Raw genomic sequence first — 26,701 nt, 5'->3', positions numbered from 1 at the left:
CAATACACATTTAAAGGTAATTTCCCATTGAGCCGACATATGCAGCGTTTACCGTGATGCAGTTTCCGCTAAAGCAGGAACATTTCCTTTAAATTTCAATCACGCTGTAAAGCTGAACTTCTGTGATACGGATTGAAAAAAAGTCCTTAATCACACAAGGTAAGACATACTACATTCATGAAGCAAACCACACACATTACCTGTGAGAGTGGTAGAAGAGGGTGGGGTCGAGGTGAGAGACACAGTGGCAGCGTAAGATGGGCTGGTTGACGGTGGGAGGGACCTTCCATCCTCTGGCTCCTCCTCTTCCTGTTGTGCTTCCTGTGGCGCCTCATCTCCTTCAAATAGCCTGGAGACAACACAAAGAGAGCCTGAGTTCACGCACATATACAAACATGCTTAAGCACACACATATGCTCACCAGGGTTGGGGTCAATTCCATTTCAATTCCAGTCAAGTCAGAAAGTAAATCAAATTCCACATTTTCCTCATTGAAATTAATTGGAATTGGAATGTCATTTTGCTTCCTGAATGGACTGGAATTAAAATGGAATTGACCCCAACTCTGAGGCTCACACACAGAACCCAGTCTCCCACCTGTGATTCATGACCAGATCCCAATTCCTCACCTGTGTTTCCTGACCGGAACACAGTCCCTCACCTGTGTTTCCTGACCAGAACCCAGTCCCCCACCTGTGTTTCCTGACCGGAACCCAGTCCCTCACCTGTGTTTCCTGACCGGAACCCAGTCCCTCACCTGTGTTTCCTGACCGGAATCCAGTCCCTCACCTGTGTTTCCTGACTGGAACCCAGTCCCCCACCTGTGTTTCCTGACCGGAACCCAGTCCCTCACCTGTGTTTCCTGACCGGAACCCAGTCCCTCACCTGTGTTTCCTGACCGGAACCCAGTCCCTCACCTGTGTTTCCTGACTGGAACCCAGTCCCCCACCTGTGTTTCCTGCCCGGAACCCAGTCCCTCACCTGTGTTTCCTGACTGGAACCCAGTCCCTCACCTGTGTTTCCTGACCGGAACCCAGTCCCCCACCTGTGTTTCCTGACTGGAACCCAGTCCCCCACCTGTGTTTCCTGACCGGAACCCAGTCCCTCACCTGTGTTTCCTGACCGGAATCCAGTCCCTCACCTGTGTTTCCTGACCGGAACCCAGTCCCTCACCTGTGTTTCCTGACCGGAACCCAGTCCCTCACCTGTGTTTCCTGACCGGAACCCAGTCCCTCACCTGTGTTTCCTGACCGGAACCCAGTCCCTCACCTGTGTTTCCTGACCGGAACCCAGTCCCTCACCTGTGTTTCCTGACCAGAACCCAGTCCCTCACCTGTGTTTCCTGACCGGAACCCAGTCCCCCACCTGTGTTTCCTGACTGGAACCCAGTCCCTCACCTGTGTTTCCTGACTGGAACCCAGTCCCTCACCTGTGTTTCCTGCCCGGAACCCAGTCCCCCACCTGTGTTTCCTGACTGGAACCCAGTCCCTCACCTGTGTTTCCTGCCCGGAACCCAGTCCCTCACCTGTGTTTCCTGACTGGAACCCAGTCCCTCACCTGTGTTTCCTGACTGGAACCCAGTCCCTCACCTGTGTTTCCTGACTGGAACCCAGTCCCTCACCTGTGTTTCCTGACCGGAACCCAGTCCCTCACCTGTGTTTCCTGACTGGAACCCAGTCCCTCACCTGTGTTTCCTGACCGGAACCCAGTCCCTCACCTGTGTTTCCTGACCAGAACACACTCTCCTCCGTCCTGTGGGTCAATGTTATAGATGTAGAGATGTCCATCTGATGACGCCACCAGCAGACGAGGTAGCTTCTGAACCCTGAAAATATAGCAAGTAATAGGACTGTAAAATAAAGTGACACACCTACCGCCCTGCATCCCCCCGCAAACACACACACACACAAACTTACGTGGACAAGGCGCATACGTTCTTGAGTCCGAACATGTTGAGTCGTACGGTGGCAAAGGCCCGGTCTTGGTGCATCATGTCAGAGACCTGGGAGGGAAGGTAGGTGCTGGCAGCTGTGAACATCTTCCCCACGTAGGCACCCCACGTAGGAGACTCGCCATCTCGACTAGAGACCGGCAGAGGAGACAGGCAGGAGTAAATCGCACTGCTCTTCCTGACTGACTACAGAGACAAAACTAACATAAAGCATTGAACACACCTGACAACTAGCCACTGAGAACCAGAAAGGGACAAAATCTGGAGAGTAAACAGTGAGTACCTGGGGCTGTGCTGTTCCAGTTTGAAGATATGGACCGTCTCTGTGTTGCTGGAGGCACAGAGGAACTGTGCATCTGAACTAAAGGACAACGAGCTGATACTCACATACCTGAGACACAGACACACATGGTAAGAGTCATCATCCCCCAAGATACCAAACCTACCACTACAATATCTTGGAATCGTTCTGTAGTCTGTCTACACATGTAGTACCTGTTGTGTCTGTCATATCTGTATTCTGTCTACACATGTAGTGTTTAGTGTCTGTTCTGTATTATCAGTAATATCTGCAGTGTATTTAGTATCTGTAGTGTATGTAGTCTCTGTAATATCTGCACTTTATGTAGTGTCTAATATCTGCAGTGTATGTAGTCTCTGTAATATCTGCAGTGTCTGCAGTGACTGCAATATCTGTAGTCGGTCTACACATAAACTCAGCAACAAAATAAACGTCCAGGACCCTGTCTTTCAAAGATAATTAGTAAAAATCCAAATAACTTCACAGATCTTCATGGTAAAGGGTTTAAACACTGTTTCCCATGCTTGTTCAATGAACCATAAACAATTAATGAACATGCACCGTGGAACGGTTGTTAAGACACTAACAGCTTACAGACGGCAGGCAATTAAGGTCACAGTTATGAAAACATAGGACACTAAAGAGGCCTTTCTACTGACTCTGAAAAACACCAAAAGAAAGATGCCCAGGGTCCCTGCTCATCTGCGTGAACATGCCTTAGGCATGCTGCAAGGAGGCATGGGAACTGCAGATGTGGCCAGGGCAATAAATTGCAATGTCCGTACTGTGACACGCCTAAGACAGCACTACAGGGAGACCGGACGGACAGCTGATCGTCCTCGCAGTGGCAGACCACGTGTAACAACACCTGCACAGGATTGGTACATCCGAACATAACACCTGCGGGACAGGATGTCAACAACAACTGCCCGAGTTACACCAGGAACGCACAATCCCTCCATCAATAATAGGCTGAGAGAGGCTGGACTAAGGGCTTGTAGACCTGTTGTAAGGCAGGTCCTCACCGGACATCACCGGCAACAACGTCGCCTATGGGCACAAACCCATCATCATTGGACTGAGATTGCAGGCAATCTCAACGCTGTGTGTTACAGGGAAGACATCCTCCTCCCTCATGTGGTACCCTTCCTGCAGACTCATCCTGACATGACCCTCCAGCATGAGAATGCCACCAGCGATACTGCTTGTTCTGTGCGTGATTTCCTGCAAGACAGGAATGTCAGTGTTCTGCCTGGATCTCAATCCCATTGAGCACATCTGGGACCTGTTGGATCGGAGGGTAAGGGCTAGGGCCATTCCCCCCAGAAATGTCCAGGAACTTCCAGGTGCCTTGGTGGAAGAGTGGGGTAACAGCTCACAGCAAGAACTGGCAAATCTGGTGCAGTCCATGAGGAGATGCACTGCAGTACTTAATGCAGCTGGTGGCCACACCAGATACTGACTGTTACTTTTGACCCCCCCTTTGTTCAGGGACACATTATTACATTTCTGTTAGTCACATGTCTGTGGACCTTGTTCAGTTTATGTCTCAGTTGTTGAATCTTGTTATGTTCATACAAATATTTACACATGTTAAGTTTGCTGAAAATAAACGCAGTTGACAGTGAGGACGTTTCTTTTTTTGCTGAGTTTAGTATCAGTAGTGTCTGTAGTGTCTGTAGTCTGTCTACACATGTAGTATCTGTAATGTCCAAACACACCAAGAAAGTTGTGAAGAGGGCACAACAACGTCTTTTACCCCTCAGAAGGGGACACTACAGATACAACAGACACTACATATATTACAGACACTACATGTGTAGACAGACTACAGATACCACAGACACTATAGTCCCCACTTGCTTCAAGATGTCCTCCATTGTTCATGTATGCAAGAAAGCAAAGTTAACTGAACAAAATGACTATCGCCCCATAGCACCCTCTTCTGTCATCATTAAGTGCTTTGAGAGGCTAGTCATCATTTTATAACATTTTTGACATGCGTTTTTCTGGATTTTTTTGTTGTTATTCTGTCTCTCACTGTTCAAATAAACCTACCATTAAAATGATAGACTGATCATTTCTTTGTAAGTGGGCAAACGTACAAAATCAGCAGGGGATCAAATACTTTTTTCCCCCCACTGTATCTGTAGTCTGTCTACACATGTAGTATCTGTAGTCTGTCTACACATGTAGTATCTGTAGTCTGTCTACACATGTAGTATCTGTAGTCTGTCTACACATGTAGTATCTGTAGTCTGTCTACACATGTAGTATCTGTAGTCTGTCTACACATGTAGTATCTGTAGTCTGTCTACACATGTAGTATCTGTAGTCTGATATAAACTGACCTCTTCATCCCTCTACGGAACTCAAACAGCCTCTGTCCCTCTGGGATGGTGAACACTCTGATCACTGTACCCTGGATTGGAGGAGGAGGAGATCAGATAGAACCGTAGACAGAGATGTACACTGAGTGCACAAAACATTAGGAACACCTGCTCTTTCCATGACAGACTGACCAGGTGAATCCAGGGGAAAACTATGATCCCTTATTGATGCCACTTGTTAAATCCACTTCAACCAGTGTAGATCAAGGGGAGGAGACAGGTTAAATAAGGGTTTTTAAGCCTTGAGACAATTGAGAAATGGATTGTGTATGTGTGTCATTCAGAGGGTGAATGGGTAAAACAACAGGTGTAAGTGTTCTTAATGTTTTGTACACTGTGTATGTGTATGTATGTGTATATATATTATAGTGAGAGGTACAGTTGAAAGACAGGCAGAGACAACCAGAAAGGGAGAGAAAGGAACAGTCAGACTCACCCTCTCGGAGGCACTGGCCAGTTTGGTTCCTGAAGTGTTGAATGTGAGGGCAGCCAGGGGACTGTCATGGGCTGGGATCATCGTCACCTTGCTCTGAGGAAAACACAGGTCACACATTAGTAACATCATCAACCTGTGACCACTTCAACAGCTGTGACATGCAATGACTGTACTTCATCTACCTCTCCAACTACTCTACTAGCTAACCCACAAGCTGCCATTGGGGTCAACATGAATACCCCCTGCGTTGTGCTGTGCAGACAGTGGTTTGAATAGCAGCGGTGGCAGAAGTCATTTGAATATCAGGTCTTACCAGGTTGTTGGCGTCATAGACCATGATCTCTCCGATGGTCTGACTGCCAGGGTACGCCAGGTAGGAGTTACCATGGTTCACAGAGAGGGCACAGAGACCTGACGGGTTGGAGGGTTTGTCTGTGTTTAGAAACTGAGCATAGTTGAGGGTATGATGAATGATGTGTGTGTGTGTGTGTGTGTGTGTGTGTGTGTGTGTGTGTGTGTGTGTGCGTGTGTGTGTGTGTGTGTGTGTGTGTGTGTGTGCGTATTCAGTACCTGAGGGGTTATGGGGCGTGTTGAGCAGTGTCTTCAGCAGCTTCATGTCTTTGATGTTGTGGATGTAGACTGACTCCTCCAGACACACCACCAGCCTCTACAGGGGACAGAGAGGGAAACGCTGCAGCAGAGCTGGAAGATGGGATAGGTTTGGAATGGGAACTGATCTCAGGATTGGTGAGAGAGATTGGATTGGAATGGGGCCTTAATCTGACCTAAGTATACAGTCTTAGAAAAAAGGGTTCTAAAAGGGTTCTTCGCCTCTCCTATGGGGAACCCTTTAACATTTTAGATAGCACCTTTTTTTAAGAGTGTACCGGTGAGGAATGGGTTTGGGAGAGGTCCATTACCTGTCTGTTGAGCCGGACTGAGAGGATGTTGTTAGAGTAGCTATAGTTGCAGATCTCTGTTCCCCTTTTGAAGTGGTAGACGTTCATACGTCGGGGCATGGAGAGACTGACTACCACCACCAGACTGCTGGAGAACAACCGCTCCACGATGTACACGTCTGGACACTCCGCTGGGAGAGGGAGGGAAGGGGAGGGGAGGGAGGGGGGGAAGGGGAGGGGAGAGGGAGGAAGAGGGAGGGGAAGGAGAGGGAGGAAGAGGGAGGGGAAGGAGAGGGAGGAAGAGGGAGGGGAAGGAGAGGGAGGAAGAGGGAGGGGAAGGAGAGGGAGGAAGAGGGAGGGGAAGGAGAGGGAGGAAGAGGGAGGGGAAGGAGAGGGAGGGGAAAGAGAGGGAGGAAGAGGAAGGAGAGGGAGGGAAGGGTTAAATCACATACAAGTGCTAATATAAAACACACTGCGCATAGAATACACACACACATACATACCACACACATATACATACACACACACGCACACACACTTTCCATCATTCATTCCACCATTCATTCAATACTCAAACTAAAACATTCATAGGATCACACACTTTCCTCTCTCTGTGATACGAAACACTGATAAAATACTTGCAGAATGCATTACTGGGAACAGGCTTATGGTGTAACACACTGCTCTCTACCATTGTTTACATATGTGGGAGAGGGAGGGCTATGTCAGCTTAGAACAACTTGTTCTCTGGTTACAAGACTACTGTTCAACCATGCTAGTTGACCTGACCACAGCTTATTGGGTGTTTGTTTTGTCCCGGTGCTAGGATACCAGCTTTGTGTTTAACTGTAGCTACCAGCACACACAGGCTATAAGGACACTCACCTCCTTCGTGGATGCAGTCCATCTTGTCCACTGAGGTGACAGAGAAGAGTCTGTAGCCTGACTTAGTGCCCACTGATAGAGACCTGAAACACACAGAGCCCCAACTGTTGTTGCACATCCAAGATGGCGTCCACTATGTGTGTAGTCTATAATCCACTATAGAGGTGTAGAGTTGTAAACCACCATAATGGTTTCATCATAATCCCCTCTCAAGGTTTGCTTGAAGGTTAAAGTTTGTTAATATGATATAACCAAATAGGCTGGATGTTCACTTGTTGTGCCATAATCTAAATAAGCTACCTTTTTTTTATTTCACCTTTATTTAACCAGGTAGGCTAGTTGAGAACAAGTTCTCATTTACAACTGCGACCTGGCCAAGATAAAGCAAAGCAGTGTGACACAAACAACAACACAGAGCTACACATGCTATACCGCTTAAACTAAATGAACTAACAATGGAAAAACCATACAATAAAATCAAATGAGTTCAGTGCCAAACAATCCGGGCAGTTGTAAAAACCTCTCCAGCATTTATCTTTTTGTTATCTGTGAGTCCAATATCAAAACCACACAAACGTAATTAATGGAAATGAAATGCATCTTTGATTGGAGAAAATAAATGGGAGCTCAAACGCTGTAAACTGAACCTCAAGTCTCTCTCCCTATCCTTGTTCTCTAACCGGGACACCTCTATCAGCTACTACCTTTACTCAGTGCATTCTTAAATTACGCTACGCTTATGAGCGGAAAGGCTGATTGGACAGAGGATGTTTTCTAAGGAAAGCCTTTGTACACACTCCGCTTACCAGGAAATGTAGGGGATACATGAAATGCCTCACTACCCACTGAGCTATATATAGCAATCAGGGGAAATGAAGGATACACAGTGGTCAACACAGCAAGAGTCGACTCAGGTCATGTGATCACCCTAAGCACTTCAAACAACACTGATAATCAAGCAAACTATGGGCATATACAGAGATACTGTGTAGAGAACAAGAGGGACAGGCATCTGTCAACAGGTGGAATAGGATGGACTAGGAAGATATAGGATCATATTCATTCTAGAGTAGACACTGATCTAATATCAGTTTAACATTTCCCCCCTTATGGTTTAGGTTACGCTATGTGGAGGGTGAGCTGATCCTAGATCTGTGCCTGAGGGCAACCACTACCCAGAGTGGAACAGGTGCGTGGTTCAGTGGGATATAGGCCTATCCCAGGCAACATATAGCCTAACTGCTGCTTGTCTTATCATGTCTGAGGATGATTGAAAATGGGAGGGATCTAACATTAACATGTGTGTTTGACCAGTTGGCTGTTACTACACCTGTAACCGCCCTGTAGATCAACAGTGTCTGGCAGCTCCTCTATCACTCACACTCAACATTCCTAATGTTACCGAGCATGGGATCCCATAATGCCATTCATCCAACCGCCCCATGCATGCAGTGGTGATAGCCTTAGTGCTTCAAGAAATCATGACAGTTCCACAACTCATTGCATGTGTCATCATCCGAGACAAAAAACGAATTTGCACAATAGTCCGCTGTGCTGACTAGTATCTCTGCTGTAGGACAAATCTTGCCTGGAAACTTTTCTCTGGCCATCTATCTATAAGCCTTCGTAGTGTGGTGGCGTACTTCACAAGGTACTAACCTATATTTTAGGAACTGTGTTGATGAGACACCATGGGACAATTGTATTAACATTGATAAACTACAGACAGACCATATTACAGCTAGACGGACGCATACAGATTTACTGCCTAGATTATGCAAGAAGAATCTTGTAACAGTGTGACACGTTGAATACGCTAGAACTGGCCCGAGTTGGCAGACAGGGCGCGTGCTTACGTGGTGTCCTGGTTGAACGAGGCGCTGATCAAGCCTTGAGGCCCTCCCGGACCGTCGGATGTCCCCCGTTCCTCCATCTCGTCCACAGTGATTATCCGGTCCTGCTCCACTGCCCTAGTTCGGTGGCCTGTGTTCGGATCGACCACTCCGAAACCCAGCTCCTCTACACACGTATGCGCTTGAGATGAGTTATTACAATGTAATACATGCTATACAAATTGGAAATTGATGGCTTGTATCCTGAAACTAAAATGATTTGTTGCTTCTTCTACTTTAGAACACGGCGCTTGTATTCTGTTTTAACCCTAACTTCTAGAGTTAACAGGAGGCAGACGAAAACAAAAACAGCTGAGGGCTGGATGCGTCACTTTTGTGCCCTTTTCTATTGGCTGGTTGGAACTTGGAGACTACCTCTGCACCTCTTAGATTGTCCAACCTTTTGAAAACATGTATCTGATTGGGTGGATTCGATTATGCTGCCGCGCGGCACTGGGTGCAGGCCTGTTACGTCATCGGTCGAAAGCGGGGAGGGAGGAGCGGGAGCGCCCTTCTCAAATCGAACAGTATGTGCTGCTCGGTCATTTTGTTTTTCAAGGCAGCATGGTGCATCGTCCAGAAACATACATTTTTGTTGAAAATATATGTTGTATGTTTTAATTATTTTCTATCTCGTTTTCATTGGTAAAGCTAACCACTTTTGCATGTGAAAACACATAATCCTACTCATGACGCCTCATGCACATCGGTTGTGTCAACTGTATGTGTTCAGGCAGAAGTCGATTCATTTCATTGGGAGGCGATACACACCACTGCGACCCATCTGCAGGACTAGGTTGTGGTGCGCGGCATTCATTGTGTGCAGTGTGTCGCACGTGTTGGATTTCTTTCAACTTGTGCTTTGCTTTGACTTGTGTGCGGTACCATTAGTAAACCACGGAAGACGTTGCTAATGTGTACAATTATACTTTTTGTTGTGATGCGGCATGTATTGTGAAGACTAAGTACAATGTAAAATGTATACCGTATGGCAAGAAGGTCCTGATCGCACCTACAGCATCATTGCGAAAATAGTACGCAGCAAAAGTTCAACATTCACCCTCTGCTACCATTTCGTCAATCTGTCTATGCATTCAAATTGTACGCATAGAGGTACGATAAATCCAATGCATGTACCACACAGAACGCACTGCAATTGCCTCTGCAATGCTGCAAGGCAAATACAGCGTTCCATTGGAAATTAATGTATTTCTGGTGTACCAAAACTCGATGATGCTGTCAGTGTGATCAAGGTGTAACACTCAGCGTTACTCCACGTGCTATAAGTCACTTTGTTTTGAGCCGATTTCGTCACACCCGGGAGACAGCAACGAATGCAATCAACTTTCACCCGGTGCAAAACACGCCTACTCGGTCGCTCGGCCGAGATTAATCGAATCCCCTCATTTACAATAAAACTCTCCGGGAAAAGTACAGAGAGCACCGCCCATTATAAATGAAACGATTGCGATTATTTAATTTTACCTTCATTCTGGGCACGAGGAATTGTTTTGATCGGTTGGAGTGTGCTGCATCAAATGGATGGACCCATCGAATGTTTTGCTGACCATCTTTGGCACAAGCTTTGCAGAGTAAAAAAAAAAAAACATTTACAGTTTGCACAAAAGCTATGCAAACAATGTATTTTACAAATTCCTTGTCTGTTCAATCATGAAACATAAATATAATCCAATGGCACTGCCATCTATTGTTTATTATAAGCCTAAACTGCTGAGCCATAGCGTGCAGAGACATTAATCTAAAACAACAATCTCATCCCCATAAAATATTCCTATATTGAGATTTATTTGAATAGAGGACGCCCCACCCACTGTTCATGGGACATTTTATATAGGAGACTATCGGGTCCTTCTATCCGCTATTATTTTAATAATTTTCTCATTGACGTCATGATTTCCGTACGTTCCCCTTTAATGTTGCCAAGGGTTACGGCTCACATGTCAGAACGAGGCGAATTGACGTCAATGACGGCTCGTGATTGGTCCTAAACCCGTATCCGGTGGGGCAGCGGTCCAAGGATTTGGAAAAGTCGAAAGGAGAAATTTGGTACGCTTGTGGAAATAACATCCCAAACCGAGTCATTGACGAAGGGCTCGGTAAGAATTCGCGGGTTCTTGTAAGTATTTACATGCTTCGTCGTTGAAAATGTATGTCCTTGCAATTGCGGGATATGTAGCCTCCGCCTCGCATTTGTTTATGATAGAGCTCAAGATGGCGTCATTGGCAAGAGGGCTTTGCAGGCCTAAATGCCAACTAGTTAGCTAGATTTGATATCAATCAATACAGTTTTAGCAAGCTATCTTCGTCATTAGTATGTTTAAGTTAACTAACTAGCTAACGTACCAGTAATCTGTGACCAAACAACGATGTGACGCGTACTAACTCTAGTACCTAGCTAACTACGTATTAAAGGCCTAATTTAGCTAACTAGCTAGGTCTTGAATGCTGTCATCTGTTATGCTCCCTGTTGTATTTGAAGGAAATAGCTAATATCATAGCTAGCTAACTAGCATCGTAGACAACCAGCATTTGCTTTATAATTTACCCTTCCAACTGGTAAACGTTACTGCTTCAATCAACGGTTTGAAAGCAAGGCCATTTAAAAAAATGTTTTTTGACATCTCATTATTCCAGGAGAAAGATCATAAGCAGTAAACGCCAGAGCAATAAGCATCGCTAGATAACAGGACATTCAACAACTGTCTGAAATCCTAGTCAACATTAGCTCGGCTAGATATTTAGTTTATTAATACTTGATGTAAATGGTTGTTTCTATCATTTGTATCCTCATGATCTGTCTTAGTGATGCGACTGAACCGTATGAACAGTACAATGTAACCCTTTTGATGGAGGACTTAACTTTACCAATGCAATAGATCCTGTCTTTAGTAGTAAAGCAGCATGGCGTGCTTGCTATCTGGCTCCGTCTTTGATAATCTACTTTGTTAGATTAGGAATGACATGGTGCTATTTACTGTTTATGACATACATTTAATCCTGACCTCTGCATTATGAAACTGATAACAAATGTCAGATGACATCAAGCAAGGATACAGTGGGTTTACCACTTAGTAAGATGTAATCACATCATATGACCACATTTCCATCAAGCATCCCTGTAACACCTCTCTTCACTTTATTTCTGTCTCACATGCGCCCTCATTTTAGAAGACAATAACAACCACATTAGAAGAGCATTGTAACTCTTTCAGAAAATGATAGAAGTAACCATCTGAGTTGTCTCTCGCCATCTCTAGTTCAAAGGTCAGTTTGTTTACCAGGCAGTAGCGGAGCAGGAGCACATCGTGATGGCATCGAGCAGTACGAGCAGTGAGGAGGAGAGGAGTCTGAGGGAGTGTGAGCTCTACGTGCAGAAACACAACATCCAGCAGCTGCTGAAGGACTGCATCGTCCAGCTGTGTACCTCCAGGCCTGACAGACCCATGGCCTTCCTCAGAGAGTACTTTGAGAGGCTGGAGAAGGTGGGTAGGGTGGTGTCTGCGTGCATGCATGCATACCGTCTAGCTGTGTACCTCCAGACCTGACAGGCTCTTCCATGAAAGTAGCTTTATCATTGTAGTGCCTTTATATTGTAAAGCATTCCCCTGGCAGCTGATTGGATGTCTGTGACCTCGTGCAGGAGGAGGCCAAGCAGATCCTAAACCAGCAGAAGGCCAGCAGCCGTTCTGACTCCAGGGATGAGGAGGTGTCTCCTCCCATGAACCCCGTTGTCAAGGGTCGCCGGCGGAGAGGAGCCATCAGCGCTGAGGTCTACACAGAGGAGGACGCTGCATCCTATGTCAGAAAGGTGAGGAAACAGACGCCTACTAAAACAACACAGTCACTCGGACTGGCCCACAAAACACAGTCACTCGGACTGGCCCACAAAACACAGTCACTCGGACTGGCCCACAAAACACAGTCACTCGGACTGGCCCCGGACTGGCCCACAAAACACAGTCACTCGGACTGGCCCACAAAACACAGTCACTCGGCCTAGTCCCAGGCTTTGGATCACACTACTGTCTGTAAGCAAACGAGTGATGCCCTTTCGGCGCAATACTGCCTGTATCCAAGGCCATATCCATCGTTCACATAACAGAATGCAGCACGCTACTGAAGAGAGAAGAGACAACCAATATGCTAATTACAGCATCAGCACCTCATGAGCTGTAACTGGAAAACAACTGGCATTTGGATAGTTTGAGGTGAGGGAGAAAGTGTGGTGGAACAAGTATTGTTAGCGTTGAGTAACATTATCTTGCTAGCTGGATAGAATTCTACGTTAGCTAGCCAGAGAAATGTTGAGCAACATTAGCCAGCTTAACTGATCAAATAATTTAGTTTAGGGTGTGAAAATTAGCTGGCTAATAAAGTCAGACAGCTAACGTTAGCTAGCTAACGTTACAACATCAGATGAGCTAACATTAGTAACCTAACCAATTCGCTGTAGTATTAACTGGTATACGACTCCTTGCTGTTCTTCAAGTTATAACACGTTAGTTGCTTACTGGACCCTGGGAATCTGTGTGAAATGTTGACTAGTTAATTTGCTAACGAATTAACTACGATCTGTGAACTAATGTTTAACCTCTGCAGTATGTGGTTAATTTTCAGAAAGAGAGAATTAGGTGAAAATGAGGCGTTGCTTGTTAAACAAGTGGATTCAGGGATCAAGTGTAGCTGGGTCTGGCTTAAACTGGATGCCACTATTGAGGTGAAAGGAACACCACACACTTTCCCTATTTCTTACTTTTTCAATACAGTGGATAAAAAGGGATATGCCAGGTATAGTCTCTGTCTGAAAGAGATCAATTATGCCAACAAAGGGTATCTTGCTCTGCTGGCACATTGTAGGACAGATGTCCACAGGCAGAAAGTGTACAATGTAATAATGTGCAGTGTAGCCCAAAGATATTGCTTTTGTTTTGTTGCACTTGACAGTAACACTTGTGTGTGAGTGAGGGGGGATTATTACATTTTTTTACTTAGTGAACTTTATTTTTGCACACATATAGCCTTGTGTACTTGATTGATGTCTACTATAAGTGGCCACTCTAATAGAGCAAAAATAGAATGCCTTTTTGCTTCATCGTATTTCTACTTTAAGATGTTTTTTTCCCAAGTGCAATATTTATGTGTGTGTGTGTGGTCACAAGTGTTCTATTATAAAGGCTTTCATGGCTAACTGCAATATAAGTGTATTGTTTTTTTCTCAAGACTTGAGTGTCATTTGCAGTAAAGTCTAGGCAACAAATAACATTGAATTGCTTTCTTTATAAAAAAAATACCTATGAGTTAGGTTCACATTAACCACTTATTTTACACACAGACTGATCATGTAGATCATATTCTTTGTTGTTTAATTAGTTAAAACCTGCATTTCTTCCTAGCAGGGATATTTTCTTTGTTGTACCGAAACATGCAAAAAAAAGTGTCACCTTTTTGGGCCCTCACCAGTTTGCATCCCTGACTAGTCCACAAAACACAGTCGCTCAGACTAGTCCACAAGCACAGTCGCTCAGACTAGCCCACAAAAGTGTCCTCTACTTAATCATCTATGGGCTGGCTGGAGAGCTTGTGAATAGCTAGGGTGAAATGCCTAATCCTGGATGCGTTTTGTTTTCAAGGTCATTCCTAAAGACTACAAAACGATGGCTGCCCTTGCTAAAGCTATCGAAAAGAATGTGCTTTTCTCTCACTTGGATGACAACGAGAGGAGGTATGTTGTTAACAGGCTTTGATTTGTCTCTAAAGTTTGGTTGTCAATGAGTTTATCAATCCCACTGATCAAGTCACAGACTTTTAATATTTTTACAAAAGCTTAACAAATACAATCTTTATTCACAGTGACATATTTGATGCCATGTTTTCAGTTACCTACATCGCTGGAGAGACTATCATTATGCAAGGTACAGTAGGATCTGATTTTCTTTAGATTCAGTGGAAATTCAATTAGACCTGAATGTCTTTTTATTCCAGAGAAATTATGAACAATATCCTCTCTTCCCCGTCAGGTGATGAGGGGGATAATTTCTACGTCATCGACCAAGGAGAGACGGATGTACGTCTCTTTGATGTATTTTAGGAACCAACAACACTCTTTTTGCTTTTGCACAATGACTCTCGTGTTAACACACACAAGCGTTCCAGTTTAAAAGAAGACAGGCCCCCAAGTTTGAAAGCTTGTCTTGTTTTTTTCCCCCTGGAATATGACAGGCTTACTTTGCAACTCTCTTTTTATACTGTTTATATGCAATTTTTTGTCATTTGTTACTTGGTTATTCAGATTCCTGTTATCTAATACCTTAGCAATGCCTACTCTCATAGAAATAGGATTCTAATTAGATGGCTAAACCTAATTATTTCTACACAATACAAGAAACGACAACATCTAATAGAGACAGTAATACACTAACCTTACCTGGTCTTAATGACTAAACACCCCCCACCTTCCTGCCAGGTGTATGTCAACAATGAGTGGGTGACCAATATCGGGGAGGGGGGCAGCTTTGGAGAGTTGGCCCTGATCTACGGGACCCCCAGGGCTGCCACTGTCCGAGCCAAGACCAACGTCAAACTGTGGGGCATCGACAGAGACAGTTACAGGAGGATACTCATGGTGAGCCTCGCCCTGCTCTGCTCTGACATTTCACCTGACAGACACAATTTGTTGATTTACCTTCAATACTTTTGGAATAATTAATGATGAGGGACAGGTGGAATTGCTATGATTTTTTTTTATAACTGCTGGATTGAATGAATTGAATATACAGACATCCAATGTTCCTTCTAATCTGCATGCGCGCAGTAGCCCAGAGACTGTTGGCACAGCTCCCCTGGGACTGCCGTGCAGAGATATCAGCCCACAGAGAGAAGCACAAGATTGAACTTCTCTCAACTTTCTAGAGCAGTGGTCACGTCGATCTCCAAGGCATTCCTAGTCGATCGGCAAACATTTCTGTTAAAAACCAGATGATAAAGCCTTGTGTTGATATTTTTTTTATTTGTCTCTGGCTGTTGGCTGTAGGTGCACCTGATTCAGCTGTCCTATGCACTGGGTAGGCCAACTGTTGCCATTTTGAACCATTTCATGTGTCTGAAGGTACAAACTCTGCCTTACCAGCGGGCCCTGAGAGCAAATCAAGTGCACGAAAGGTCTACCGCTGGCCAATCGGATGGCTCGGATTACAGTGTCTGCAGTAACATAGTGGGCATAAAAGAAAGCTACAGCAAATTTGATTCTGTGAGATTTCTAAATGTTTAACCTGTCTGGGGTATGTGGGACGCTAGCAGGGCGCCAAATTCAAAACAACAAAATCTCATAATTCAAATTTCTCAAACATACACCATTTTAAAGATGAACTTCTCGTTAATCCAACCACATTGTCCGATTTCAAAAAGGCTTTACGGCGAAAGCATAGCATTAGATTATGTTAGGACAGCACCTAGACAAGAAAAACCACACAGCCATTTTCCAAGCAAGGAGAGGTGTCACAAAAAACAGAAATACAGCTAAAATTAATCATTAACCTTTGATCTTCATCAGATGGCACTCATAGGACTTCATGTTACACAATACATGTATGTTTTTCTCGATAAAGTTCATATTTATATCCAAAAAATCCATTTTACATTGGCGTGTAATGTTCAGAAATGTTTTGCCTCCCAAAACTTCCAGTGAATGAGCACATCAATTTACAGAATTACTCATCATAAACGTTGATTAAAATATTAAACTGTTATTCAAAGAATTATAGATACACTTCTCCTTAATGCAACCGCTGTGTCAGATTTCAAAAAAACTTTACAGCGAAAGCACACTTTGCAATAATCTGAGTACAGCGTTCAGACACGAAACCAAACCCGCCATATTGTGGAGTCAACAAACTCAGAAATAATATTATAAATATTCATTTACCTTTGATGATCTTCATTGGAATGCACTCCCAGGAATCCCAGTTCCCCAAAAAATGTTTATTTGTTTCAATAAAGTACATGTATATGTCCAAATACCTCCTTTTTGTTCAGTCAAGTACTCCAAATGCGCTGTGCTCGCGCATTAAATTCAGACGAAAAGTCAAAATAGTTCCATTACAGTTCGTAGAAACATGTCAAACGATGTATAGAATCAATCTTTAGGATGTTTTTATCATTAATATTCCAACCGGACAAGACCTTTGTCTTCAAAAAAGAAAAGGAACACTGCTAACTCTCACGTGAGTGCGCGCCTCTGAGCTCATGTCATTTTCTCACTCATCTACTTCCAGGAGCTCTTATTCTCTCCCCATTCACAGTAGAAGCATGAAACATTCTAAAGACTGTTGACATCTAGTGGAAGCCTTAGGAAGTGCAAAATGAACCCTAAGTCACTGTATACTGTATAGGCAAGCACTTGAAAAACTACAAACTTCAGATTTCCTGGTTGGATTTTTCTCAGGTTTTTGCCTGCCATTTGAGTTCTGTTATACTCAGACATCATTCGAACACGTTTAGAAACTTCAGAGTGTTTTCTATCTAAATCTACTAATAATATGCATATCCTACCTTCTGAGCCTGAGTAGCAGGCAGTTTACTATAGGCACGCCTTTCATCCGGACGTCAAAATACTGCCACCTACCCTAGAGAAGTTAAAACCATGGCTAGAGAGAGATTGTCAACGAGTACAGCAAAGAGATGCTGTTTTTATGAGTGAGTTCATGTTAAATTCTTACTCCGTACTGTCAACACTTTGTATTCAACAGTTTTATAAGCCATAAAATGCACGTTCTTCCTATTTCCACTCAATGCTACAACAAGCACAGCAGCAGTAATGAATGAGTAGGAAAGTAGATAGGCTTACGCTGTTATTATTAGCGTCTTGGGTCTTATTTAATAATATTTCCCTTTTCTCATAGGAGTAACAACATGAATTTGTGCATAAGGCAGAAATAATGCGGTGTGACTCAAGTTGTGCCATCAGCTGGAAGACAGTGATGCTTTTTGGTCAGTGGAGGAAAGGGAGAGCAGAGGGATGTTGAGAGGCAGACCCTCAGTCTGCTGCTCTCTCCCTCTGCTGAGACAGACCATCAGATGCAAGCACCATCAGCCCAGTAATAAAAAGCAAATCATTTTAAATGTGAAGCACAGCTGTGTGAGCATACAGGTAATACAACAATGGCTCTATTACTGGTGTCATATAGCCTACCTCAATTTTTTTTAAATATAATACCAAAAAATTGCCCGAACAACAATGCATTGGCAATTCAAGCAAAGCTAATATGCGGTTATAATGTATTGGGCCTATAGCATACTGCGCAACCTCATTGCTACAGTACTCTTTTTAATTGGTTATTGTTGCATAGGGTTTGTTTTTTTTAGTCACGTTAAAAACATCTGAGTGTGCATTTTGACTCAGTGATCTTGACTCAGAAATGGTTGGTTTACCACTGTTCTACAGTTTTCCCTGCCAACATTATCAATGTTTCCCTTTAGTGTGGCAATTGTGATTCGAATCAATGCATTATTAGCCATTTTCAATGCAACATAATAAACTATGCAAGAGATTTAGTTGGAGGCGGAACGCATCTGAGTAGGTTTCTATTGCATTGAAACACAGGACTCAGCCCGTGCTTTACACAGACCGGTGTGGCATAACCAATCATAGCTGCAGTAGGTCTATATGCAAATAGACCGTTGCCGTATATGGATTTGTGCCATTTTAATTTGAACTGGACTGTGTTTACAACATGAGCGGTCGTGAGTATGTACGCTTGTTTGGAGATCAAAGCGAGAGCTGCATGTAGCCACGTGTGCACCTTTTCTTCATATCCATTGCTAGTTAGTGAGTTATTAGCCCAGTTATAGATCATTTGTAGTCAGCAATAGGGGAGTGATTGCTTCCTACAAGAGCACAAAATGTGTACATTTCAAGACATCTTTGAAAAGCGAGTCAAGAAAATAGCTTTATTTTCTTTTTTAAATGTAAATGGGCAGTGTTGTATTTTGACACAGGTTTGAATGAGCTAAGTAGCTAATAGGCAGAGGGTAGCATAATTTGTCTGATTCTCTGTAATAATGGTATGGGAATTATAATGCATTTTATTTTGTAAACTGGTTTCTTTCATCAAACAACACAACAGCATTTCAGTCACCTCCTTGTCTGAAGGACAAGTGGATAAACAGGTTGTCTCGCCCTGCATGTTTCTTTTCTAAAGTCTCATGGAATGTAGGCCTACATTGAACACAACACATTGGCTGCTACTGTAGGCTAAATGATAGAACAGCTATGTCCATGTTGAAATGCTATGGCATGCATTTTCTCTATTGTTTTTGATGGTAGGCCACTCTGGTAGGTCTACTGTACATTATGATCAAATAGCCACAGTAGCCTACATTTTAATCATTTAGCAGACGCTCTTATCCAGAGCGACTTACAGTAGTGAATGCATACATTTCATACATTTTTTTTCTCCGTACTACCTGGCCACTGTTAAAACAGTAATTCAAAGGAGGTACAGCCTTAGTGTTCACTGTAAACACATGCTGGATGTTGTACAGAATTTTCACAACGGGCAAGTTTTTGCTCAGCAGACCTGAAATTTGCTCAGTGCTGTAAAAAATTGGAGGGAACATTGGAGACAACTACAAAAGATTAGCCCTATGAGCAGTAGATACATGATGACGTTTGAAGGCTTACAACAAACGTCAGAACTCGAGAATAAACATTAGGACTCTTGTTGTTTACAGGGCAGCACTTTGAGGAAGAGGAAGATGTACGAGGAGTTCCTCAGCAAAGTCTCCATCTTAGGTAAGGCTCACTGTTTCTTCTCATCTTTGAATTTTCCCCTGTAATGATTATGCTGTTCATTGCCGGAGGGAATAATAACCCTCCCTCTACCACCAAGCTGTACTGTACAGTTGTTTCCTTTTGGTTCAGTATTGTGATGTTACATACACCCCTGTCTCGTGACTCCACCCCCCCAGAGTCTCTGGACAAATGGGAGCGTCTGACGGTGGCTGACTCTCTGGAGCCGGTGCAGTTTGATGACGGACAGAAGATCGTGGTGCAGGGAGAGCCTGGCGACGAGTTCTTCATCATACTGGAGGTATGCACATCACTCTAAAGTACCTCCCCGTCTCACTCTGTTTCAACACCTTTTCTCCCTACTGAACACTACCCTGATGTTGGTGTTCTGTAGGGTTCTGCAGCTGTGTTGCAGCGTCGCTCTGAGAACGAGGAGTTTGTGGAAGTTGGGAGGTTACAACCGTCTGACTACTTTGGTAAGAAGAACCTCCTCAGGCATCAAGTTTCTTTCTAGATGAATTTGTTTATATATGCACTATTTAATCCTGAATCTCACATTTTAAGGTGGTCTGCTGAAAAAGCACAAAGCTCTAACCTGAGTTGTGAAGCCTCTCACATATGAAGGTTATATTTAAATTAACCAGATTTCTGAAGCCTGTTTTGTATTGAACATGTACTCCGTTCCTCCAGGTGAGATTGCCCTGCTGATGAACCGTCCCCGTGCTGCCACTGTGGTTGCCCGCGGTCCTCTGAAGTGTGTGAAGCTGGACCGACCGCGGTTCGAGCGTGTCCTGGGACCCTGCTCGGACATTCTGAAACGCAACATCCAACAGTACAACAGCTTCGTGTCACTGTCTGTCTGAGGGGTTTCCCCACCTCCTGTAACCCCATAACACACCCTAATCCCCGATGTAACCCCATAACACACACACTCCCTGTACCCCCTAATCCCCAGTGTAACCCCATAACACACCCACTCCCTGTACCCCCCCACCCTCTAATCCCCTTTGTAACACCATAACACACCCCACCCCCTAATCCCCTATGTAACCCTATAACACACCCCCTACCCCTGTACCCCCCCCCAATCCCTGATGTAACCCCATAACGCCGCCTCTTTTAGAACCAGGGTCCACCAATGCAATTTTGCTTCAATGTCACTTAAATTGATCTTCCATTTGCTTTGACTTTTTTTTTTACTCATCTAAATGTTATGCTACCCATCACCTAGCTATCATAGTCACCTATAGGAGCACAGTTATGTTACAGTTTAAATGTACCAAATTCATATGGTTTGCTTTCACTGCCTTCACTGAATCTAGAATTGTTTTCCTCTAGTTTAAACACGAGCAGTGATTAGTAGGGGATTGGCCGAGGTTAGGACAGGCCAATGATAAGATGGGACAATCAAACGTAACATGGTGAAGTAAGCGTCCATGCTGAATATTGTTCAGATATTTTTAACTAGTTCGGTTTCAATAAAAATGTGTCAATGTTGACATCTTTACAAAATAATTCATAAAATTGTACTTTTTAGAATTACAAGAATGCTGGGAGCATAATGATTGCATCTAATTTGTTATGTAGCTTTCATGCAATGATAATCAATGGTTATCCTCCATTGTTACTGTACATTAAATCGCAGACATTTTTACATTGTTTCCATTGATTGGTCCATCAATCCAATTCACTGTTATTTTATCTAGTTTGAGAGAGTTTGTACAACTTAATGCAACCAGAAAGCTTTCTGTTGGACAGCTACCAAACTAGTGCTAAATGTTAGTAATTGTTCTTATTCTGTCAGAAGCAGTGGAACTCAAAACAGGAAGTATCACCATGTTAACACTCACCTCTGATTTGTTGGTACATTATTGACTACAATAGGGGGGAAAAAGATTATTAAATGGTTTTCAGTATTCAGCATTTTTCAGTATACACCAAATAACTTAATCACTATGTTTTTAAACAGAATTATTATTACATAGTTATGACAATTAAAGTTATCTTTATTGACTGAATGAACTAATGTTATGGTTTGGAGTGATGGTAAAGTTAAGTACGTTTAAATGTCTTTTTGTAAATGCTTATTTTTCCATAAATTCTATTTTAGGTGTTCAGTGCCACAGCGTAAATAAATGCTTATTCTTGCCAACCGACAAAACAGTATGTAGTTGTATTGTGACAGGCATGGGTTAACCTCTTAAAAGTAGGCGAAAGGGCTTTAAAGTAATTAACATAAATCTGAATTGTAGATGGTTAAGACTTAATTGTTTATGTATTTGAGTGCAAAATTTAAGTGTAAGAAAGCATCCCAACTGTGGTAATTCAGACATCAGATTAAATTATCATGAGTTTTACGATTATATCTTTATTTTAAAGCAGCTTCGCTGTTAAAGCATAGTGAAAATGATTTGAATGTGTTTTTGAAATGATCTGTTATCTACTCTATGCCTACCTACAGCATAGTGTAAAGTGATGAGATGGTGTGAATGAAATGGTATTCTCAAACTGCCCCTGTCGATCAAACAGTTGGTCATTCACTCAGCTTCACCCCTTGAATCTTAAGAAAACACGTCATTAGCTATTTTTCTTCTAACTCCTGCAGAAATCTATAGTCTAAGTTGTATTCCTGTTCATTCCTGCCTCACAGCTTGCCCCTCACCCCTTTCTAACAGAAAGGACCCTGACATACGGTAATGCTTTTATCCCTTTCTGAGGTATTGTCTTTGTTTAGGCTCTGTCATGTTTCCAATTTTAATCTTATGTACAAAACAGTATGGCTGACTGGATGGATGGACTTGTGTAACCGTGTGTATGTTCAAAACCAATCAACATGATACTGAGTCGATTGCAGTGTTGCCTACTTGGTTCAAAACTTTTGTATTGCTTTCAGATTGTTGATGTTCTGGAATATTGCAGGTGTCTATTTGCTGACAGTTCACAACTCACCAGTGGTTTGCTGGTGTTTCTTCACGTAGAACTACTGATATGGTAAAACACATCACAAGATTAGTGCTCACTAGTAGGCACACTGCAATCCGCCCGGTTTGCCTTAGCTTATGTAACCCGGGCATAGACACTCCTGCTAGCCTGACCTTCAGCAAGTTTGCGGGGCCTGCAGCAGGCTCTGAGAGCTGCAGGTCATCTGAGGACCATTCTTTTTCTATTCTACCCAATGACTGTACTCTGTTTGACTTCCTGTATGTGCAAAGACGTTTATCCTTTTGGTATAGATTGTTCCAGATGGCAGTTTAAGCAATAAAAAGGTAAAATTACCTGTGAGTCTTGTACGTCTTTACTCATTGTTTGTCTGAATATGTTTATACTATGATAATGGTGAAATAGTCCGAATTGAAAGACAGTGATTGTTTCCTGTAGTAAATAAGGTGCAATATCATCTCTGAACTCCGGAGGGCAGTGCAATGCCTCAAGTCTTCAGTGCTTTCTTTAAGGTTAAGGTCGCTTTATTGGTTGATCGCCCACAAGGTCCAACTGAAATTTGAGCTAACCCCTCTGAAAGACACACACACAGAGGTTTTGGAGAGGTGTGGGGGCTGGCACACTGGGTGCCCAGGCAGCTGTTGTGGGGGGTTAAGTGCCTTGCTGAAGGGCACAACGGCAGGTAATGGCATCTAGGATTTAATACCAGCAACCACTTCCTGCCAGATTTTGCCCATTAGTCACTACACCCACATAAACTGACAGGACAGGTGAAGGAAAATCCCATGGAGGGCCTCACATTCTGTTTTGTTTCAGTGCATATAAAGAAAGGAAGCCCCTTCAGACTATTGAGATGCACCTCATTGATGGTCACTGAAATGAGATGTTTAAACTGTTGGTGGATTACTGTTTTGTAAGAATAGTCTTTTGAACAATTACCATGCTTGATGGTGTAAACAATGACCACAAAAAGGCTTGAAATAGGTTGAATGAAACCGACACACACTTCATCAGAAAGCTTATAAAGTTGGTAAACCCAGAACCCACTCCTGCATGTAATTAAAATCAGGTGACTGAGCTTTTGTTGTTGCTGACACCTTTTTAAGCTGGCAAACAGGCTCCCTTCAGTAGTGTTGGGCAGAAGCCAAACTTCATTTGGCAGGATTTAACTTACTAATTTGGCATGATTTAACTTACTTAGGCTCTTTAAAATAGTTGTGGTTATTCTCCCTCTCATCAAAAACATCAGGATGCATTGGATTTGTAGTCAGGACAGTAATGAGAACAGCTCAGAGCAAAAGGTCCAGACATGTTGTGATGAAATGGCATCCAACAGAACGTTGTTTGAAGACAAAGCTTTGTTTCAGACTAGTTAGAACAAAGTATAGCTGGTGGTGATATGATAAGCTGCATGTCCACATACAGTACTGTAGTTGTGATGAGGTATCTATGTCAGGGTGTGTTATGGTTGGGTTGGTGTTGTGAAACCACTTAAAGGGCTGACAAACAGACAACGAAAGAGACAGACAGATACCTCCTGTTGAGGCAGAAAGACAGAAAGTCATATGGACACTCCTGATGAGACAGAAAGACAGACAGACACCTCCTGATGAGACAGAAAGACAGACAGATGGACAGACAGACACCTGACGAGACAGACAGACACCTGTTCAGAAAGACAGACAGACACCTCCTGATGAGACAGACAGACAGGGATTAGATGCTGTCTGTCTCTCCCACCCCTCACCCCCTCCTCTGTCACAACCTCTTTTAAATAGCTTTCTCTCTCTTTCCCCCAAAGATGACGTCTTGTTTGTACTCCAAGGTGCCCGGTGACATACAGGTGACCACATAGCCCAAGGACACGGGAGACATTTTGACAGTGCAGGAAAGCAGTGCTGCTGTTTATTGACAAAACAGGCTGTATCATTTCAAACGTTGGACTTGAAAGACTAGCAGTAGCGCTGTGTGGGTAAAATCACTGGGGAAGCCAAGCCAGTAAAAAAGCTATATTCAAATCAAATGTTATTTGTCACTCATTGAATATAACAGGTATTACACCTTACTGTGAAATGCTTACTTACAAGCCCTTAATCCACAGTTCGAGAAATAAAGTTAAGAAAATATTTACTAAATAAACTAAAGTAAAAAATACAATAAAAAGTAACACAATAAAATAACAATAACGAGGCTATATACAGGGGGTACCAGTACTGAGTCAATCTGCGGGGGTACAGGTTAGTCGAGGTCATTAGTACATGTAGGTAGGGGTAAACCTATGATGCGATAATTGAATTGTTTGCTCTATAACCCATTCGTTCATACACCACCGTAATTTACAATAAGGCTGTGACAACAAAAAGACAACAGTCACATAGTGGCGGAATAAATTCAACTACACATATGTTTGTTTCATCACAAAACCTGAGAGCAACATCTGTCTGGTGAAGTTCACAAAGTAAATATTGCATGTAACAACCAGTTATATGACCTGCAGCATGGTCAAGCAGGTTAATGTTTCCACAGTATACTAAACAACTACTGATTTTGAGTTACTGCATGTCAGCACAAAGACAACGTTAGCACTGCCTCTATCCCAGCACCATTCCATATTAAACATTTAAACATAATCAAATCAACAAGGCTATATATGCTTAGTTTAATACATTGAAAACAAACAAAGATGCCGAAAACAATTTTGTCCAATCAATGTTGTTAAATATCATGTGGCTGTCCATGGTACTGATTTCTGTCTGTGTGTGTGTGTGCTTGAGTGGGGACTCACTCTACTTATAGATTAGTTGAACGCTAATGCCGTCCTCCTCTCTTTCATGTTGGCAGAACGATCTATGATTTTGTACTCTTTTAGTTTTTGTTTTCATAGGCTACCTAGCTAAAATGCTTGCTAGCCTAACTTCCTCGCATGGGTAGCAATGAACCAGCTAAGTTAGCTAACTAGTTAACATGAGCCTGCTAGTTAACGTGAGCCTACTAGGCTCCATCTAGGCTACATATTGAACTTCAATCGTCTCAGGCCAGTGGCACAATATATGGATCTATGGTTAGATCGGAATTGCCGTCATAACCATTGGCCTGTAGAGAGAATTGGCATCAAAATCACAAGTCCAAATTCCCATCCCCATCCATGGCTTGGGAAAGGGCCGATTTAGCAAGCTAGCTACTGCAGGACATCAACACAAGCAGACCAGAAACAGACACACTTTTCTGACAGTGAAGTTTTGCTCAGGATGAGATTTGATTGGTGTGAAGCCAAATCCAAACTGGCCTCCCTTGGAGGCGTTTTGCTGCAGCAGTACAACCCACAGTTGAGCTCAGCTCAATGTGATTGGCTAAATATGTTATACTTTTTTTATCAAGGGAGGCCAAATGCTTGTTGAAATCAATCAATCAAACGCTATGGCGGCAACATGTCATACTCTTTTGGTCCAGACAGCATCAGATACATGGGCTACACATACTGAGACAGAGGGGCGCTGTTTCCCTCGCTCAGAATATTTCTCCGAAAACAGAGAGACGAAAGATACATTATTTTATACATATATAAAATATATATATATTATTATAATAATATACAGTGGGGCAAAAAAGTATTTAGTCAGCCACCAATTGTCAGCCACCAATTGTGCAAGTTCTCCCACTTAAAAAGATGAGAGAGGCCTGTAATTTTCATCATAGGTACACGTCAACTATGATAGACAAAATGAGGGGAAAAAAATCCAGAAAATCACATTGTAGGATTTATTATTTGCAAATTATGGTGGAAAATAAGTATTTGGTCAATAACAAAAGTTTATCTCAATACTTTGTTATATACTCTTTGTTGGCAATGACACAGGTGAAACGTTTTCTGTAAGTCTTCACAAGGTTTTCACACACTGTTGCTGGTATTTTGGCCCATTCCTCCATGCAGATCTCCTCTAGAGCAGTGATGTTTTGGGGCTGTCGCTGGGCAACACGGACTTTCAACTCCCTCCAAAGATTTTCTATGGGGTTGAGATCTGGAGACTGGCTAGGCCACTCCAGGACCTTGAAATGCTTCTTACGAAGCCACTCCTTCGTTGCCCGGGCGGTGTGTTTGGGATCATTGTCATCCTGAAAGACCCAGCCACGTTTCATCTTCAATGCCCTTGCTGATGGAAGGAGGTTTTCACTCAAAATCTCACAATACATGGCCCTATT

General features: G+C 43.1%; 2 protein-coding genes across 5 annotated transcripts in view; one reads left to right on the top strand and one right to left on the bottom strand.

Annotated features, from left to right (window-relative positions):
- Positions 1–8,795, bottom strand: part of LOC115152903 (WD repeat domain phosphoinositide-interacting protein 1) — a 9,922-nt gene extending 1,127 nt beyond the window's left edge. Inside the window, exons 1-11 of the mRNA XM_029697823.1 lie at positions 8,719–8,795; positions 6,863–6,945; positions 5,999–6,168; positions 5,649–5,745; positions 5,392–5,489; positions 5,079–5,171; positions 4,604–4,674; positions 2,235–2,342; positions 1,917–2,081; positions 1,718–1,825; positions 201–349 (exon numbers count right to left, since the gene is read on the bottom strand). Coding sequence (XP_029553683.1) covers positions 201–349; positions 1,718–1,825; positions 1,917–2,081; positions 2,235–2,342; positions 4,604–4,674; positions 5,079–5,171; positions 5,392–5,489; positions 5,649–5,745; positions 5,999–6,168; positions 6,863–6,945; positions 8,719–8,795 — 1,219 coding nt within the window. The remainder of the gene's footprint in view (positions 1–200; positions 350–1,717; positions 1,826–1,916; positions 2,082–2,234; positions 2,343–4,603; positions 4,675–5,078; positions 5,172–5,391; positions 5,490–5,648; positions 5,746–5,998; positions 6,169–6,862; positions 6,946–8,718) is intronic.
- A 76-nt stretch (positions 8,796–8,871) lies between these two features.
- On the top strand, positions 8,872–22,836 carry LOC115152907 (cAMP-dependent protein kinase type I-alpha regulatory subunit). Of its 4 annotated transcripts, none has more exons than XM_029697835.1 (11): positions 8,872–8,889; positions 12,033–12,257; positions 12,416–12,583; positions 14,406–14,497; positions 14,626–14,687; positions 14,793–14,839; positions 15,239–15,397; positions 19,504–19,564; positions 19,741–19,862; positions 19,956–20,037; positions 20,252–22,836. In XM_029697835.1, the coding sequence occupies exons 2-11, from the start codon at positions 12,084–12,086 to the stop codon at positions 20,422–20,424; spliced, it is 1,140 nt and encodes a 379-aa protein (XP_029553695.1). In that variant the 5' UTR covers positions 8,872–8,889; positions 12,033–12,083; the 3' UTR covers positions 20,425–22,836. The 4 variants fall into 4 exon arrangements, with proteins under 4 accessions (XP_029553695.1, XP_029553691.1, XP_029553693.1 ...); XM_029697831.1 differs by having other exon boundaries at positions 8,888–8,917; positions 12,057–12,257; XM_029697833.1 differs by lacking the exon at positions 8,872–8,889 and adding an exon at positions 10,732–10,891 and having other exon boundaries at positions 12,057–12,257.
- Positions 22,837–26,701: the final 3,865 nt, after the last annotated feature.

The sequence above is a fragment of the Salmo trutta genome, chromosome 18, assembly GCF_901001165.1.
Source record: "Salmo trutta chromosome 18, fSalTru1.1, whole genome shotgun sequence".
NCBI classification, from domain to species: Eukaryota; Metazoa; Chordata; class Actinopteri; order Salmoniformes; family Salmonidae; genus Salmo; species Salmo trutta.
This window is presented reverse-complemented; position numbering and strand designations above follow the sequence as displayed.